This window comes from Ylistrum balloti, unplaced genomic scaffold (genome assembly GCF_031769215.1).
Source record: "Ylistrum balloti isolate Yb309-2 unplaced genomic scaffold, AGI_CSIRO_Ybal_v1 Utg369782, whole genome shotgun sequence".
Classification (NCBI taxonomy): Eukaryota; Metazoa; Mollusca; class Bivalvia; order Pectinida; family Pectinidae; genus Ylistrum; species Ylistrum balloti.
Window position 1 is genome coordinate 2,227,188 of NW_026781970.1, and position 17,148 is coordinate 2,244,335.

The 17,148-nt window shown below is 34.2% G+C and overlaps 1 protein-coding gene across 1 annotated transcript in view; it reads left to right on the forward strand.

Moving 5' to 3' along the window:
- The first annotated feature begins 4,037 nt into the window (after positions 1-4,037).
- LOC132544124 (AP-3 complex subunit beta-2-like) overlaps positions 4,038-17,148 on the forward strand; it is a 30,477-nt gene continuing 17,366 nt past the window's right edge. The window contains exons 1-15 of the mRNA XM_060207691.1: positions 4,038-4,168; positions 7,027-7,102; positions 7,513-7,587; positions 8,221-8,316; positions 8,512-8,672; positions 8,942-9,008; positions 9,204-9,386; positions 9,532-9,696; positions 10,641-10,738; positions 11,333-11,387; positions 11,980-12,051; positions 12,598-12,660; positions 13,032-13,164; positions 14,072-14,124; positions 16,679-16,846. Coding sequence (XP_060063674.1) covers positions 4,038-4,168; positions 7,027-7,102; positions 7,513-7,587; positions 8,221-8,316; positions 8,512-8,672; positions 8,942-9,008; positions 9,204-9,386; positions 9,532-9,696; positions 10,641-10,738; positions 11,333-11,387; positions 11,980-12,051; positions 12,598-12,660; positions 13,032-13,164; positions 14,072-14,124; positions 16,679-16,846 — 1,596 coding nt within the window. The remainder of the gene's footprint in view (positions 4,169-7,026; positions 7,103-7,512; positions 7,588-8,220; positions 8,317-8,511; positions 8,673-8,941; positions 9,009-9,203; positions 9,387-9,531; positions 9,697-10,640; positions 10,739-11,332; positions 11,388-11,979; positions 12,052-12,597; positions 12,661-13,031; positions 13,165-14,071; positions 14,125-16,678; positions 16,847-17,148) is intronic.

The following is a 17,148-nucleotide window of genomic DNA, read 5'->3' on the forward strand; positions in this document are numbered from 1 at the left end:
GTTGCGGGAGCTCAATTTAAGGCCACGACGTCGCTACGTTGGTCCGCAACTTACACCCAGGCGACGTCAACGTCGAATGCAATAGATGCGTGCACATGCACCAAATTGGTTTCGCTTGGCCCGCTGGAGACCAGTGTTATTCACGGACGAGTCTCGGTTCACGTTGTACAGGTCAGATGGACGAAAACGTTGCTATCGACGTCGCGGTGAGCGATATTTTGACGCATGCGTTAAAGAAAACGACAGATTCGGGAGAGGGTCTGTTATGGTTTGGGCAGGGATTTCTCATGGTGTGAAAACACCTCTCGTGATCATCCAAGGCAATCTTACAGCCGTCCGATATCGGGATCAGGTCATCATTCCTCATGTCCTTCCATTAATCCAAGCGCGAAACCTTACGTTGCAGCAGGATAATGCGAAGCCGCACGTTGCTAGGATGTGTCGTAAGTTCCTCAACCAAAACAATGTCCCAGTACTCGACTGGCTACCCTACAGTCCAGATCTGTCCCCGATAGAGCATTTGTGGGACGAGCTGGACAGGAGGCTCAGGAAGCGCGTCAACGTCCCAAACAACGACGCTCAGCTCACGCAGGCCCTTCTTCAGGAGTGGAATAACATAAACAATTTGATGGGGTCAATGGTAAGGAGAGTTGGAGCAGCGACTGCAGCTCGAGGTGGGCACACCCGCTATTGATTTTGATCAGGAAATGGCGTAGGGTATCCACGTTTAAACGCTATCCATGCCAACGCCGTCTGTGCTAAGACAACAGAACTTATCAAATTTTAATCAGTAATCAGGAATTAATATAAACATCTTAACAATATGATCATCCATAAAACATTTGAAATATTTGAACCCGGGCAAAAACTTGCGTTTCTTTTTTCCGTTAGGATAGATCATATAAACACCATAGCATCAAGTCACCAAGGTCTACATTTGATTAGATTTAGTTGGTCATCGGTCAAGTTGACCATTTTGGAAATAAGAACTTTACACATCATGAACTCGTAAACAAATTTAGTTCAGATTCCCACCCTAGCATGACAACAAAGATATACACCGAATTAGATTTTGTTGGTCAATTGGTTAAGGTCAAAGGTCACCTGACACCACTTGTGTATATGATGGGGATGGCAGTATATCTATATCCTGCTCTCATAAGATGGTTGGTGATTGCTTTTAGTCCACAGTCATCAGATGGTTGGTGATTCAAATAGCATTATGTTCGTGGTCCGTTAAATTGTCCATTGTGCTCGTTCCTGGTCCTCACTTTTTTTCTCTTTTCCGTTTTTGGTGGGATGAGAGCAGGGGAGTAACTTTAATGATATTTCACAAACTGCAACTTTATCTTTCTGTAGGTCCCTTGTTATGCCCAACTTATTTTGGGACTGATCTGAAAAAATGACTAAAAATGAAAGTTTTTTATCGTTATTTATATATTGTATGGATCTTTTCAAATTTCACACGAGTTTCCTTGGGTCTTCAGTTGTGCCATTTTGATTTTGAAATGATCAGATGGACAAAACGACTGAAGGTAGCTTATCTTGAAAAAGACAGTGAAAGTTTATCACTATTTCATGAGAATTGTTGGATGGATCTGCCTACTGTTGATATGTATGTTTCCCTTGGTCCCAGTGTGGGTCTTTTCAAATTTCATGGGTGGGTTCCCTTTGGTCCCTATTTGAACCGCTGCTTTAGGGATTGATAAGAAAAAGGAAATGAATTTTCTCTATTACTTCAAACAACTTCATATAATTAAGAACAAGAACAAAAGAAATAATATAAAAGAGGGGAAAGATGCAACTATCAAAGGAAAAAAGGATGGTGTAATAGGTCAAAAGGTCCCTCTGGGATCTCTTGTTTATTACAAAAGAATGTTTGAAGGAACAGATTTGAAAACTGTGACATAGAAAATGAGTACTTATTTGTATCACTTAGGTATGCCTTTATCACCACATACAACTGGTCCAGTATCATGGCCACAGGCTTTTTTCAATATTGAGAAAATTTCAACGTTTTTGACCAATGTGACCTTGAAAGTCAACAAATGTTTTTATGCGATTTGACAAATAGTGTGACTCTATGTCTCCTAATACCATAATTTAAAGAAAAAGGTTAGAACAGCAAATTTCTCATTTACTGATAAGGTTAACGAGTCTAGAATCTGCTATTGTCTTATATTCTAAACATTTGATCTCAATCACTCAGATAAATGTTATTGAAGCTTGACTGAAGTCATCACTAAATATAGGGATCAGAATCTTTACTCATTTAGGGACTGTATGTAACATGTTTGATATTCCTGTGTTTACTTTGCTGAAAAGACCATTTCAACAGAATATGTTTGAAAACATTAACAGCCAGTGTCATTTTTAGGCATTGTCTCCTTATGTAAAAGCTGTTGGCTACCTCACTGAACATCATGTGGGAGGTCGTCCAAATTAATTATGATAAATTATGACCATGGAAACAACCATATCAGCACAGACCAGTCCATTTCTCAACTTTCTGAGAAATACAAAAGGTCATTGGAATGGAGCATCAACTACACACCTTGGAACTTCACCTGAGGTTACCTATAGCCCAATGCTCTAAGTGACTATCATGACCAAGTATGGGGAGATAACTCAATTGAACTCAGGTAATTTTTACATTACCAGCTTCACCAATTATTCAGTTTACCGGAGGTCACTTGTAATTAGGCCCAATACCAAAATACATGTTGTAAGTTTATTCTTTAATATTCCAATTCATACCACCAAAGGTTTGCAGCACCATCCAATCATGAGATGAAATAAATAGGTTTCAGAGACCAGATTTCGCCGCCATATTGGAACATATGTTGCACACCAAATAGGTTTGAACCTCTGATATGTCTAGATCTACATCAAATGAGATGTTGATTTAATTTTATAGATACCATGCTCAAGTGTACTACAGATATTACTTTTGTTGTTACAAACTCACATACATCAAATTTATCTAAATAAAACTTCTATATAACAACCTAAGTCAACTCGCATTTAGGACATAAATTGAGAACAGAATTTTAAATGAGACTTGAATCAATATACATGAACAACGTACTACATAATGAACGAAAGACTACACTTTGTTATTACTTTTGTTGTTTGAAGCATGCTTTTCCATATCATTCTTGAAGAAATTTTGGTTCTATATCTATTGCGACATAGCTGATATATAACGTGGACAGTGGGAGGTCATTCCATTGTTTTACAAGTATATGTTTTGTCAATTTCTTAGTCAAGTATCTCATAAAATTACACACATAACGACTTGTTCTAAGGTTGTATTAAAAAGGTGCTATTCACTATGTCTTTTGTACAATGTCCTATCTATCAATTAGCTGGGAAACATCCAGCAGTATCCCCACTGTATAATATTCAGAAGTTAACGAGAAAGAAAAAAACAGTAATAAATTTGACTCATGACAGTCTGAATACCATACAATCAAATGATGTTGTTGTTGTTGTTTTTAGCGAAATTATGCAATATTCAGCCACGAAATGACTCTTACAGAAATTTTGTTATTCAAATAATATTCAATATGATAAATATTTCATTATCCAACAGTACTTCATAATATCAATAATCACAGCAATAAAATGTGATTTTACAAAGTCATTTTTAGATTGATGAAATTATAGTTGGATGTTATCAAAAGAAATCTGATCGCAAATAGATATACATGTATTCTTAAAAAATTATTACAGGATGAGTGTTTGGAAAGAAATATGCTTTACAAAAAGAAATCAAAAAGCGAATATGTGCGTTTGGAATTGATTTTTTCCAATGTATGGACTTATATTTACCCGTTATAAAGTGAAAAAATGTAATCTAAAAATAATCTTTTATTTTTGTCCCAGCTGGTCATCGAACCTATGACCTGTAAAGATGACATTGATGTACCAAGCTGCTGCGCATGTGCCGGAAAAGGCCAGGCGGAAGTGAATAGTGGCAGGAGGCAACATCCGTCAGAAGGAAAATCGCCGGTGAAAGAAGAAAATAGAAGATTATGGCTGCAAACAGCAGTTTTCAGCTCTCTGGTGGCTATAACGACAAACCTCCGTCTTCAACTGGTAGTGGAGATGCGGACTTGGCCAGTGATCCTGCCAGCAGCGGCTTTTTCAGTAATGATTTTAAGAGGTGTGCATAAAGATAGATGCCTCACGATATGTCGATCTGACAGGAGACTGCATTATATGTGTATCGATGTGTGGTCCCATTTATCAGCAGTCGTTGGTGTCTCACTCATTAATTGTGATTTAAGGATAGGAAATATATATGTACAATTATAAGTAGTCATGACTGATAGCAAAGTGAAACTCGTCGATAGTCCTGATATGATAATACAGACTACAGTGAATCATATCTGATAGATAGCATATGAAGCGGTCATATGAATGTATGTTTTGATGGAATTATCACAACCATACACCAATGAGTTTTTCTGAATGTTTGTATTGTATATGAAACGGGTTTAGACTATGGCTGTCACGAGTGCAGTACAAGTGTTAGAAGTTTTTTTTTGTCATGCGTAACTATTGAATTTATACAACAAAAATATATCACATATTTACTGATAATTTGTTTCTTGTGTTAACATGTATACTAGTTTCCTTTTTTTAACTTCAGGGCATTATCAGGTAAAACTAGTTCTGGTCAAGATCAAATAACTATCTATAAAAATACAGTAGGATGAGAGGCATATAATCACCATCTTCAAAATAATTAATAACATTTTTTACGGAAAAACAATTTCCAATCTATTAATATATCATTATTGACACAAATGAAAGGATATGTGATCATAACAGGAAACTTTGCATATTCAGGGTTTTCCCTGAGACCTTCAAATTTATGAATGGTGAAAGTCTACAAAATAGAGTAAAGCTTGATTTTATGGTTCTTTGTCAATTTAAGGAACTAAAATGATGGTTTTCAAGGGTCAAGGAAAACCATGAAAGTGTTGCTGTTACAAAGAACAAAGACAGAACTTTTTTACATTTAGAGTTTTTGATATGTGGAATCATATACCCACACAAATTGTAAATGCAAATACCATAAGAAAATTTAAACATCTGCTGAATTAACACTATCTAGAAATAATCTATGAATACTAGAACTATGGCTTATATTAATTTATGAGTCACTGATATTATATATATCATTATTTTCTGAATGTATATATTTGATATGGACTTGGAGTCTGTTAGTCTACTTCCCACGTTTTGCTCTAAAATACTAAAATGCTATGAAATTAGGACTGTTATGAGCAACCAGACACGAGTTGGGTTGGTGATGTAACCAAGTTCAAAAAGGTATACCTGCAGGGTACCCATCATGATAGGAAATATTCTGTTATCAGTTTTTGTCAAGAGGAAAAACCAATTGAAGTAATACAGAGGTACATTTCATGTTGATTACCTGGGTACATGTTGGGTATTAGAATTAAGGTACCTAGGCCAGAATTCTGTATCTATGACAACCTTACTCTTGATAAGCAAAAGAAAACAAGTACTTGTCTTCATCACTTGTTAGTTTCCTCACGTTTATCTTTATAATTTCTAAATTTTATTGAGTCATTTTGATACTTCATGGTACCTAGATGTTAAATTGTTTCGCACCTGTATTTTAAATATTGATTTTCACCTGTTGTATTGGCAAACAAACAACTTACAAAAACTGAGAAAGTGGTAGCTTTTGTTAATCAAATGTTCAATTTTCTCTCTGTTGTTTTAATTGATTGTATTTCCTTGTGATCCTCTCCTTTTTTAGAAAAAAAAACATTGACAAAAGAAAGAAACTAAAAAGGTGGAAGGGCCTTCTTGCATTTCAAAAACCTTAAGAGTTGCTTCCCTTTTCTTTATGTTACAGTTGCCACACCATCGATCCAAATTCATTCTTTATGTGGGTCCAAGTCTATTCAGAAAATAGCGCTTCTCTGTATTTTAATATATGGCTAGTGTACTGAAATGTATCAAAAAGGTATGATTTACAATCAGAGATGAGCATTTAGTAGGATAAGATCTCAGTTCTGGTGTTGTAGATTTTGATATGGTTAATATGTGATTTTAGTTCATTTCATTTTACATAGTTATATATCATATAACTTGTTATATGAGTTGAATTACGCATGGACACAGTTGAACTATATATATATACGAGTGGTCGGATGGCGCAGTGGTAACACTGTCGACTTTCACCTTGTTGTCCGAGGTTCAATTCCCGGAATGAATGTGAAAAGGTATAGGGCCATCTGCCTGACCACATGGGTTTTCCGCGGGTACTCTGGTATCCTTCCACTGTAAAACCATTCGCTCTTCCAACCAGGACAACAAGAGTGATTAATATAAGTATAAAGCTTGTTTTGCAATTGTAAATGAAGTTTATAAATATATATGATAAGTACATCCATTAATTATTGATAAGCTGTTCCTAATATTGCTACTTTCAATCATAAGCAAATTTGTGAATTTATTGGGGAAAAAAACCAGTAAACAAACTTTCACTTGATAATTGTGCAAGGACAACAGTAAAATATACTTAGACAGAGTGGTGTCTATAAAGAAACACTTTGTTGGGATATGGAGACAAATAGAAATGAATTAAAGTGACTGCCACTGAAAATACAAACCAAGTTCCAAAGGCCACCAAGAAAAAAATGGCGTTTAAAACTTACTAGGTATAGTAATGTTAAGAGGTAAAGTGCAATGTCACACATACTTTTCACTGTTTGTGATGACATCTCACAGATAAAATGGGGTTGGTTGTCATTCAGTAACAATCATAAATAGAGGCATGTTTACAAACAGTGAATTTTAATCACTTCATATGAATACCAATACACTGTGTCATCTCGAGTACTTCTCAGATAAATTATTTCTAACTATAGCTATATAATCAAACATTTTTATTTGTTTTTTTTTAAGTGAAAGTAGCATATATTAGGGCTTTAAAGGTGCTGATAAAAAACTTTTTCAAATAATTATGTGTCTTTTCAGACATGATGATCTTAAGACCATGTTAGATGGGAACCGGGATACACACAAACTGGAGGCCATGAAAAGGATCATTGGGGTAAGTCTTGGTAAACATTGTGTTATGTGTGTTTCAGGAGGGGGCAGTATCCTTGGTCTAGTCCTATACCACACCAATAATTAATTTAGATGGCTGAGGTATTGGGCCTGGGGTGTAGGTGGAATCATTACAGGGAAATGGTTGGTTAGCTCTCTTATCAAAGATTAAATGACAGGTCTGCATTTTGCTTTTGCGAAGACAGTGTGTTGTAGATTTGTACTTAAAACCAAATCATTTTACAAAATAATGGACCTGATTTCCTCAAAATTGTTAAAAATTTGGATCATGATTTGTTAACTATTCTTTAGTTTGATTTGAGATGTCTTACAATAAACAGAAAGAAAATGATTAAACAGGACCCGACAGAAACATTAAAAATGATTATTGTAATGGACGTTTTGTATCTACAGATGGTTGCAAAGGGAAAGGATGCCTCAGAACTATTTCCTGCTGTGGTGAAAAATGTTGTCTCGAAAAACCTTGAGGTGAGAATTTATGTCATAATATATAGATTTTTGCTTCTGTATGTTAGCATGTAGTCAATGTTAATAAAACTGATGATGAGTGGTTTATAGGCAGCTTACATATTTAATAACAGGTGCATAGTACCTTTACTTCATAACTGCCCAGTTCTTTGTTTCTGTACAGTTGAAATACATAAGCTTTCACAATAGTGAAACAATGAAGTTTGAAGAAACAAGATGTACCAATGGAAAACCATAGTTTGATGCATGATCTCATACCTGAATGTGATGGTCTTGATAATCAAACTCAAAACTTTGAGTTTCAGGGTTGTTGGGTCAAGGTTACCATCAGTATGTTTAGAAAATTGTTGCCATCACTAATGAAATGTTGCTGAAAACAAACCTGAAGATGCACTTCCATAGTGATTTCTACATGATCAGCTGTCAGGAATTGTAATTTGTGTAACCATATTTTAACACAACACTTTCACTCTTAAATATGTGCTTTTACAGTAATTCTTCTGAATAGATATTAGAAATTACCAGACACTGGTTTATAATCAGAGAAATATGACTTTGATTTTATTTTTTAATCCAACTTGTTATTCTTTATACTTCACCAGTGAACTAATACTTATATGACTTATATTGCAGGTGAAGAAGCTTGTATATGTTTACCTTACCAGATATGCAGAAGAACAACAGGATGTGGCGCTGCTGTCAATCAGTACATTCCAGCGGGCGTTAAAGGTACCTTTATCTGTCTAGTGAAATGTTAACTTCATTTCAACATTCATTTAATCTACAGTGATGTTAGAATGATATTTTAAAAGAATCTGCTTGAATATAAAGGTAAAGCACTGTAAATATTGTCTTTAGAGTTCAGAGTAAATTAAATGAATCAGCTTGAAAATGATCTTGATACAATGTAAACCTTGATTTTAGGACCCAAACCAGCTCATTCGTGCAAGTGCCCTGCGTGTATTGTCAAGCATTAGAGTCCCAATGATTTCGCCTATCATGATGTTAGCTATAAAGGAGGCTGTAGTGGATATGTCACCCTACGTCCGCAAGACAGCAGCACACGCAATTCCTAAACTCTACAGGTAATTCATTATAGTAACTGTTTACAAGATTTCTGATAAGACTGTGAATGTTAAATGGCAACAGAGCAATATTTGCTTTTCATTAATTGATACTGTAGGCTTAGATACCATCAAGAGATATCTGTTACTCTATCCTTCATCTTTTAATGGATTTGTCATTGATTAAAAAGAAAAAGTTTGTCATGCCAAGATGGTATCAAGGTTTTTAAAAAGTTACACTTAAGTCTTTGATGAGGTTTTTTATCTGTATATTTTATTACTCTTTTCAGCCTGGATCCAGAAAATAAAGATCAATTGATAGAAGTCATAGAAAAACTACTGGCTGATAAAACTACTGTGAGTATACTTTATTTATATCCAAATCATCAAATAGCTTGTAAATATCATTTCATGGTGTTAGTGTAAAAAGTATCAGAGAATCATCTGAAGTGTGTGATTATTTTGAATAATTTGCTTCAAACACTTTGATTTAGTCCTGTATACCATGTATGTACACTTGTCAGTTTATTACCCATCATTTGTTTGTTTCAGCTGGTGGTTGGAAGCGCTATACAGGCATTTGAGGAAGTTTGCCCTGAACGTATTGACCTCATCCACAAAAACTTCCGCAAGTTATGTAACCTGCTGGTGGACGTAGAGGAATGGGGCCAAGTCGTTATAGTCAACATGCTTACCCGATACGTCAGAACACAGTTTGTCTCACCCAACCAAGGGGTAAACATCATTTTATTCTGTATGAAAATTTTTTCCTAAGAATTGTCAGAAAAGAATTGCTGCTAAGTTAGAATCAAACTTTATATTACAGAATTTTCAAATATTAGTAAGAATATTTTTTTTATTTTTTTTTTTTCTTGTCTAGGATGGTGTTGAAGAGGAAAAAGCATTTTATGAGGATTCAGATAAAGAGGAAGAAGAAGAAAAGGAAACAGAAGGTGACACTAAGAACAAAACATATGTGATGGACTCCGACCACCGACTGCTGCTAAGACAGGCCAAGCCACTGTTAAACAGTCGCAATGCTTCGGTAGGTTCTGAGTGTATCTGTGATCTGTAGTAGACCTGTTGGTTTACATAATCTGAGCAAGCAGAACAAACAATTTAATTACATGGTATGAAGTTGCCAGTGAGTTTATGGTGGCGTCTGTCATTCATCAACTTTTTAACTTTTAAACCATCTTCCAGAAAACAGTTATCAACTCTGTTCAGATATTTACTCTGTAAATATCATCAATTCTAGTGTTTACAAGTTGTGATACCTTATCTTTATTGTACATTCCTGTGAAAAACTTATTCTCTGTTAAAAGTTTCTGTTTACAGCCTGTGATATCCTATATTTACTGTATACTCCTGATAATACCTGTTATGTGTTTCTGTTTACAGCCTGTAATATTATCCTATATTTACTGTATACTCCTGATAATACCTGTTATGTGTTTCTGTTTACAGCCTGTAATATTATCCTATATTTACTGTATACTCCTGATAATACCTGTTGTGTGTGTCTGTTTACAGCCTGTGATATTATCCTATATTTACTGTATACTCCTGATAATACCTGTTATGTGTTTCTGTTTACAGCCTGTAATATTATCCTATATTTACTGTATACTCCTGATAATACCTGTTATGTGTTTCTGTTTACAGCCTGTAATATTATCCTATTTTTACTGTATACTCCTGATAATACCTGTTGTGTGTTTCTGTTTACAGCCTGTGATATCCTATATATACTGTATACTCCTGATAATACCTGTTATGTGTTTCTGTTTACAGCCTGTGATATCCTATATTTACTGTATACTCCTGATAATACCTGTTATGTGTGTCTGTTTACAGCCTGTAATATTATCCTATATTTACTGTATACTCCTGATAATACCTGTTATGTGTGTCTGTTTACAGCCTGTAATATTATCCTATATTTACTGTATACTCCTGATAATACCTGTTGTGTGTTTCTGTTTACAGGTTGTTATGGCTGTAGCTCAGTTGTATCATCACTGTGCCCCTAAAGCAGAGGTAGGAGCAGTTGCTAAGGCCCTCATCAGACTTCTTAGGAGCCACAAGTAAGAAATACATATATTCACAATCGGTTTGAGTTATAAATTGATTGCTTTTTGAGGACTTTTATTATTAGGCATTGTTTCACTTTACTAATATTTCTATTTTTACATGGAAAATTTTCTTACCCGATGTAGCTTGGTAAACAGACAGTTTATACAAAAAAAACTTGGAAAATATCACTTCTTGAAAGAAGTGTCATGTCCACCTCATACATACATTATCTAGTCTCATTGGGCTATCTATTTTTTGAAGACATGTTTTGTGTATGTGATGATGGTGAAGTGTGGTAGATTCATTATAACAACATCTAATATTTTTTAGCAGATAGAAAATGTGAGATGTAGCTGGGCGATCCCATATTGAAGCCTCTTTGTGTATACATATGGGACAAATTCTTTTTCTGAGTTCCATTAATACCAAGAATTAAAGGTTTTTTTTAAAAAGTACCATTTAAAGGTTTTAACATCTGTAATACTGTGTTTTGTTTTTAACAAATGAATACAAACAAATTTGGCGTAAAATCTTAATTAAACAGTATTTTAAAATAAGGAGGATCTGTTTAGAAACGTGTTTCAGGTATGATCATTTGTTTACAGAGAAGTACAGTACATTGTCCTCAGTAACATAGCCACAATGACCATTAACAGGAAGGTAAGTAGATAAATCTGAAAAAAAATATCACAGTGACCATCATAATATAGCCACTTCTGAAAAATATAACTATCAATGACGTTTGAAATAACATCAACAGCTTGGTTTAATCTTTTCACAGTTAAATAGATAAAGAAAAATATTTACACTTCAAATGCCTGAGTATCACTTCTGATTTCAGGCCTTATGACTGTCTTCATACGATAACTTTATTTGAACATCTCGGTTACAACATAATGACATATTACAATATGTAAATATATATAAAGCTCACTTGTTTCTTCTTGTCAAAGGAAACAAATGTAATGTTATATTTCAATAGTTTGAATGATCCATCCTTAATTATATGAAATTGAAAAAAAATATACTTATAAATTGAAAATTGTTAAGGTTTGCTTGAATCAGAATATATCTTAATTCTGCACAAATATCTAAAAAAAGAAAAGGACACTTTCAATTTTGACTGATTCTTAATTTCGATTTTTGTATAGAAGTCTGACACATGATTAACTAGTAAGTTATTATTTCTCTGTGTGATATCAAAATGTGACTAGACGCTTTCATTTGAAATCATAATGATTCTGATCAACAGGGGATGTTTGAGCCATTTCTGAAGAGTTTTTACATCCGGTCCAGTGACCCAACCCATATAAAGTTGCACAAGGTATGGTGAAGAGAGAATGAAAAATTAAATGAAAATCAGTGAATCAATATCCAGATTTTGCAGTACACATTACATCACATGAATATGCAGGCTTGTAAGCCCTGCAAGTATAACAATATCTCTGAAGGTGGAACTCAAAGAAGGATTCCTTAAACCAAAAGATGCCAATTACTTGAAAAAGCAGCAGATTTGTACTCAGTCATATTAATCTTTCATTTTTTGTGAAGTTTGATTTTTTAAAATTACATACACCCGATGTAATAATGAAAGTCTATTCCTGTCAAAACCACATTTGTCATATTTCTATTTTATGTTTGCTTTTTTTGTTTTTCAACCTTTAATATTTGATAAATACTAGTGTTGCTGAGTATGTGTAAAGAAGTTTATCATTCTTACTACATGAGAATGGAGACTGAAGTCATTGAAGTTGGGAATAACCCATTGATTAAGGGAATAACCCATTGATTAAGGGAATAACCCATTGATTAAGGGAATAACCCATTGATTAAATTGTATTTTGTGAGCACTTGTGTTTTCTTGTTTCAGTTGGAGATTTTGACTAATTTGGCCACAGAAACCAACATATCCACCATTCTACGAGAGCTTCAGGTTCGTTATTTATCCATATTCTATATTCCCAGCACAACCAGATCAATAGGGTTAAAACTAATGTATGTTTTGTAGGAACTATCTGTGTTTTTTTACACAGTTTTCGGATCATATCCCAAATCCATTTGAAATATTTCAGTTCATAAACTGGTATCATTGCATCTATTTTGTGGTCTAGTACTGTTTTTTGGTCAGTATGTCATATTTTGTCTTATTTAATGTCAATGTCAAACCTTGAGAACGACAGAATAGATTTGGTTCATATTTATCTCATAATATCCTTACATATTCTTCACCTAATCATATTAAGTGGTAAGGTAGGATACACCCTTAAGTTGATTTATATATACAGACAGATTTTATGTTTTCAGACATACGTGACTAGTAATGATAAGGATTTTGCTGCTGCGACTATCCAAGCTATCGGACGATGTGCCAGTAACATTGCTGAAATTACCGACACCTGTCTTAATGGATTAGTTCATCTTATGTCAAACAGAGATGGTAAGTTCAGTCAAAAAAGAGAGAAGTTTGTGCAATTTTATGTCTAATAGATGGTGAATTTAATCAACAATGTTATCTCTTGTCCTTATTAGGGCCCCGCATCAGAGATGCGGGTGCCCTATAGTAATCAGGTTGTCAGTCCGTCTGTCTGTCTGTCCATTTTTTTGCTTCTGGCATTTCTCAGAGACAACTGCACGTATCTTATCTTTCCATGTCGTTCGAACGACATTCACCAAACTTGCTGTATTCATATACCTTGGGAATGCAGAGTGTCACAAACCAACTTCAAGTTTCAAAGACAAATATGTGCAGAGTTATGACTCTTTGTCACCAAACCGTCTGTCCGCCTTCTTTTCTCGTTTCTTCTAAGTTCTGTGCACAACATCGCGGGGTTGTCGAGGGTAATGTAAAAATGCTTCCCACTTGACTCTGACAGCTTACAAGGATTGTAACACTCAACTGAAGCTGACCATTAGGGTTAAACACATAGCGGGGCCCTTTCTGACTTGTTAGTGTTCTAGTTTTTTCTGAATAAGGCCCAGTGTTCATAAGACACTGAAATATTATCTTTGTTATCTAGAGATTCACAGAAACAGAGACCAATGTATGTTTCCTCTGTCAGAAATGGAGCCTACAAAACATATACCACCTGATGTCTACATTAGGATCATAAACACATGTATCCAAAATTTCTCCATAAGCCATAGGAAATATTGATATGTATTGATTTTCCTAATGTGACCCCATATCAACATATTCACTGATTTATTGATTTTTTTTTCTGTTTTGTAATTGTGTTTTTTTGTTTTTTGGGTATTTTTTTTATAATTCTACTTATCATTTATTTTTCTTAAATGTGCTATCTGTAATCAATGTATACAATATTCTTTATCTTTATAAATTTCAGAGAGTGTTGTAGCAGAAAGTGTTGTTGTGATTAAGAAACTGCTTCAGATGCAGGTATTTATTTTGCTTTTGACACTACCTGTAACAATATGATGCACACACACACCTGTAATATGTGTATAAGGATGCACAAATGCATGGTGCAGTCTTCCTATATATTCACTGTGCGTGACTAATAATACCTGTTACTCTAACTGTAATGTATTCACATAAAATATATTTCTTTCACTGAATCATATATGAGAAAGATTCCATTTTTGTCAAAAGTATCTATAATAACAGCACCATTAAGTGAATTGTGAATTATTAGCTGTTTCAAACAAATCTTGTTCAGGATGGAATCTGGCTTAACAAGGTTGCCCAGAGTAATAGGTTTGACTTGTTTGTTATGTTGATTTGCTTTGTGTACTAACCACTATGCTTTTGTTGATTTTTGTCTGTACCCACATCACAGAATGGCTCACGGAGAGTGGTATGGGCTTTTTGGTCAGAAACTTTGTCGGGTAGTGGGAGCAATTTTTGATAGATTTTTTTTTCTACAACATCGATCATCATTTGCTTGCTTCATTTACTTTCCATTACACTGAAGTAATTTTAAAGTTTATCTCAAAAGTTTGATAATGTCTTACATTTTTCTGTTAAAATGTAGAATTGATTTTAGGTAATACCATTTCAGCTACACTCTGTATCCATCAGTTTCCTCCCATCGTGATCTAAATTAAATCAATGTTGGAAAACCTGTCTACATATATGGTTCATATTTACCCTATGGTATCGTCAAGTTCTACACCTGTTCAGATTCTGGTGTGCATAGAAGTGAGGGCATTCATTTCTGGTATACATTTATACACATAAAAAAGAGTTAATTGAATTTGTTTTTGTTTAAGTCAGGATAATTGCAAAAAATGGGGAAAAGCTATATACATACATGAAAAAATGATTAAATTGAACTAGAATTAAATGTTCCTGAACTATTTTTTTAAAATGAGAGTTTTAAGGAATCTTAGTGTGGTGATGAAATATTTTGAAAAGATAAGAAAGTCTGAATACCATTGCACATGTTTTTGCTCTGGTTTATATGGTTTTGCTGTAAGCTGTTTGTTTTATGCATGCTGGTGAATGGTGTGTTTCCTTTGAAGGTGAGGATATGTTACCCTTGATTTTTGTTCAGGTGGTCTGAGATAGATTAATATAAAGTTTCAGATTATTGATCTTGATATGCTGATCACTGATCTACACTTTGCTACACACAGGAAAAATTTGCCTCATTCTCTAGTACTGTTTTTTATTGAATGAAATTCTTAGGTTATGCCAATTTACTTAACATGACAATCTAGACACAGTCGTGCTACCAACCAGATTGACCTATGTTATGACTAATTCCCTGTAAAATTTTATGTAGTTCATATCTCATATTTTTATGATCAATATTTTACCATTCAATCAATTATGCAAATTCTTAGCATAAAACAAGAGATACAATCCTTCTCTGAAGGTGATATTTGATTCCTACAACTACATATACTGGCCAATATGACCTTGAATTTCGACATTTGAGGCCCTAGTCATGTAATGATAGACACCTTTGTTGGGTATAAAGAAAGAACACAAGTATGCTACAGATTTGTCTAGATCCTCGTATTGTAAATTTGTAAAAACTCCCAGAGATGTCAAAAAGATTCGTAGAAGTGATCTCCGATCCATTGTAGTAGTGTCAAAATCTGGTAAAAGGTTACGACTTCTAGGTATGTTTTGCCTATAAATATTTAGTAAATAACTTTCCAGTGCATGTTATAGATATTTTAATGGATTTTGCATGTTCTAATTAATAAATTCTTAGATATAAATACTGTAAAGATTAGACAATTCTCAAAATTTTGCTTTAAAGGTTTATTTTGTAGATTAGAATATATTTCGTCCTAAGCATCTTCTTCTTGGTCTTTCCAAGAGTTGATTCTTCTGAGGTGCTGTTTCTTTATAGTTCAAAGTTCAGATGATATTTTGATTTGATGTTTTCCCTGACTTTTCTGATAGCTATAAACTTGGTCCTTATTTAAGTTTACTGGTACCCTAACCCTGAAGCAATAAAATGGAAGTACATGAGTATATGATTATTAATTCTGCCATGTTAGCACTGTAACAACACTTGTCCTTTAGACACCAGCCAGGGTAGTGTTAGACCATATGATATACATATACATATGGTAGACAGGTTCAAATCAACTAGGTTGGTATGGCATACAAGATTAAAGAAAAAAAAATTACAGAGCTAAAATCTGTTTCTTTATATACTTATTATTTTGTTTTGAAACGAAAGAAATTATGATTTTATTACAAAAGTTTAAAAAGAAAGATGAATGATAAAGGCCCCATGGATTTCATGTGGTTTCAAGCTTTTGAGCTCTTTATTACTTTGTGAAATTTATTATTTCATCAAACAGATAATGATTAGTTAATGATAAGTAAAGCTTCAGTAATGAGTTGTTTTCCATACATAACAATAAGACTAACTGTTACAGATTTTCCTGAACAAAATATTTCATTTCAGTACTCATACTTTATTAGTGCAATCAGTCAACCATAACAAATGTGACCTTGAACTTTGCAGCCAACTGAACACAAAGACATCATCATACACATGGCCAAGATGGTGGATGCGATCACTGTCCCCATGGCGAGGGCAAGTATCCTTTGGTTGATAGGCGAGTACAGCGAACGTGTCCCGAAGATAGCCCCGGATGTCCTCAGGAAGATGGCTAAGTCATTCATAGAAGAGGTAAGAAAAATAAAAAAAAAAATTGGTCTGTTTTGTTGATAGTGATATCACAACCCTGAATGTAAGACTTTATCTGGTCAGCACAAGGCTTTGTAAGATTTCATTAACCTTAAACTTGATTGGATGTGAAATTAGAAGTCTTCCCCTCCTTGTGAGATTCCCCTCTATGTTGCTTACCATTGGCTGAATGCTTATTTTTGTCTTATCCTAAAGTTTTAAATGCCCTATGATTAGTTAGTAGGGGTATGACATTGTATGGGTCCATATTTAAGGGATTCAAGGATGAGGCTGATCAGGCAACC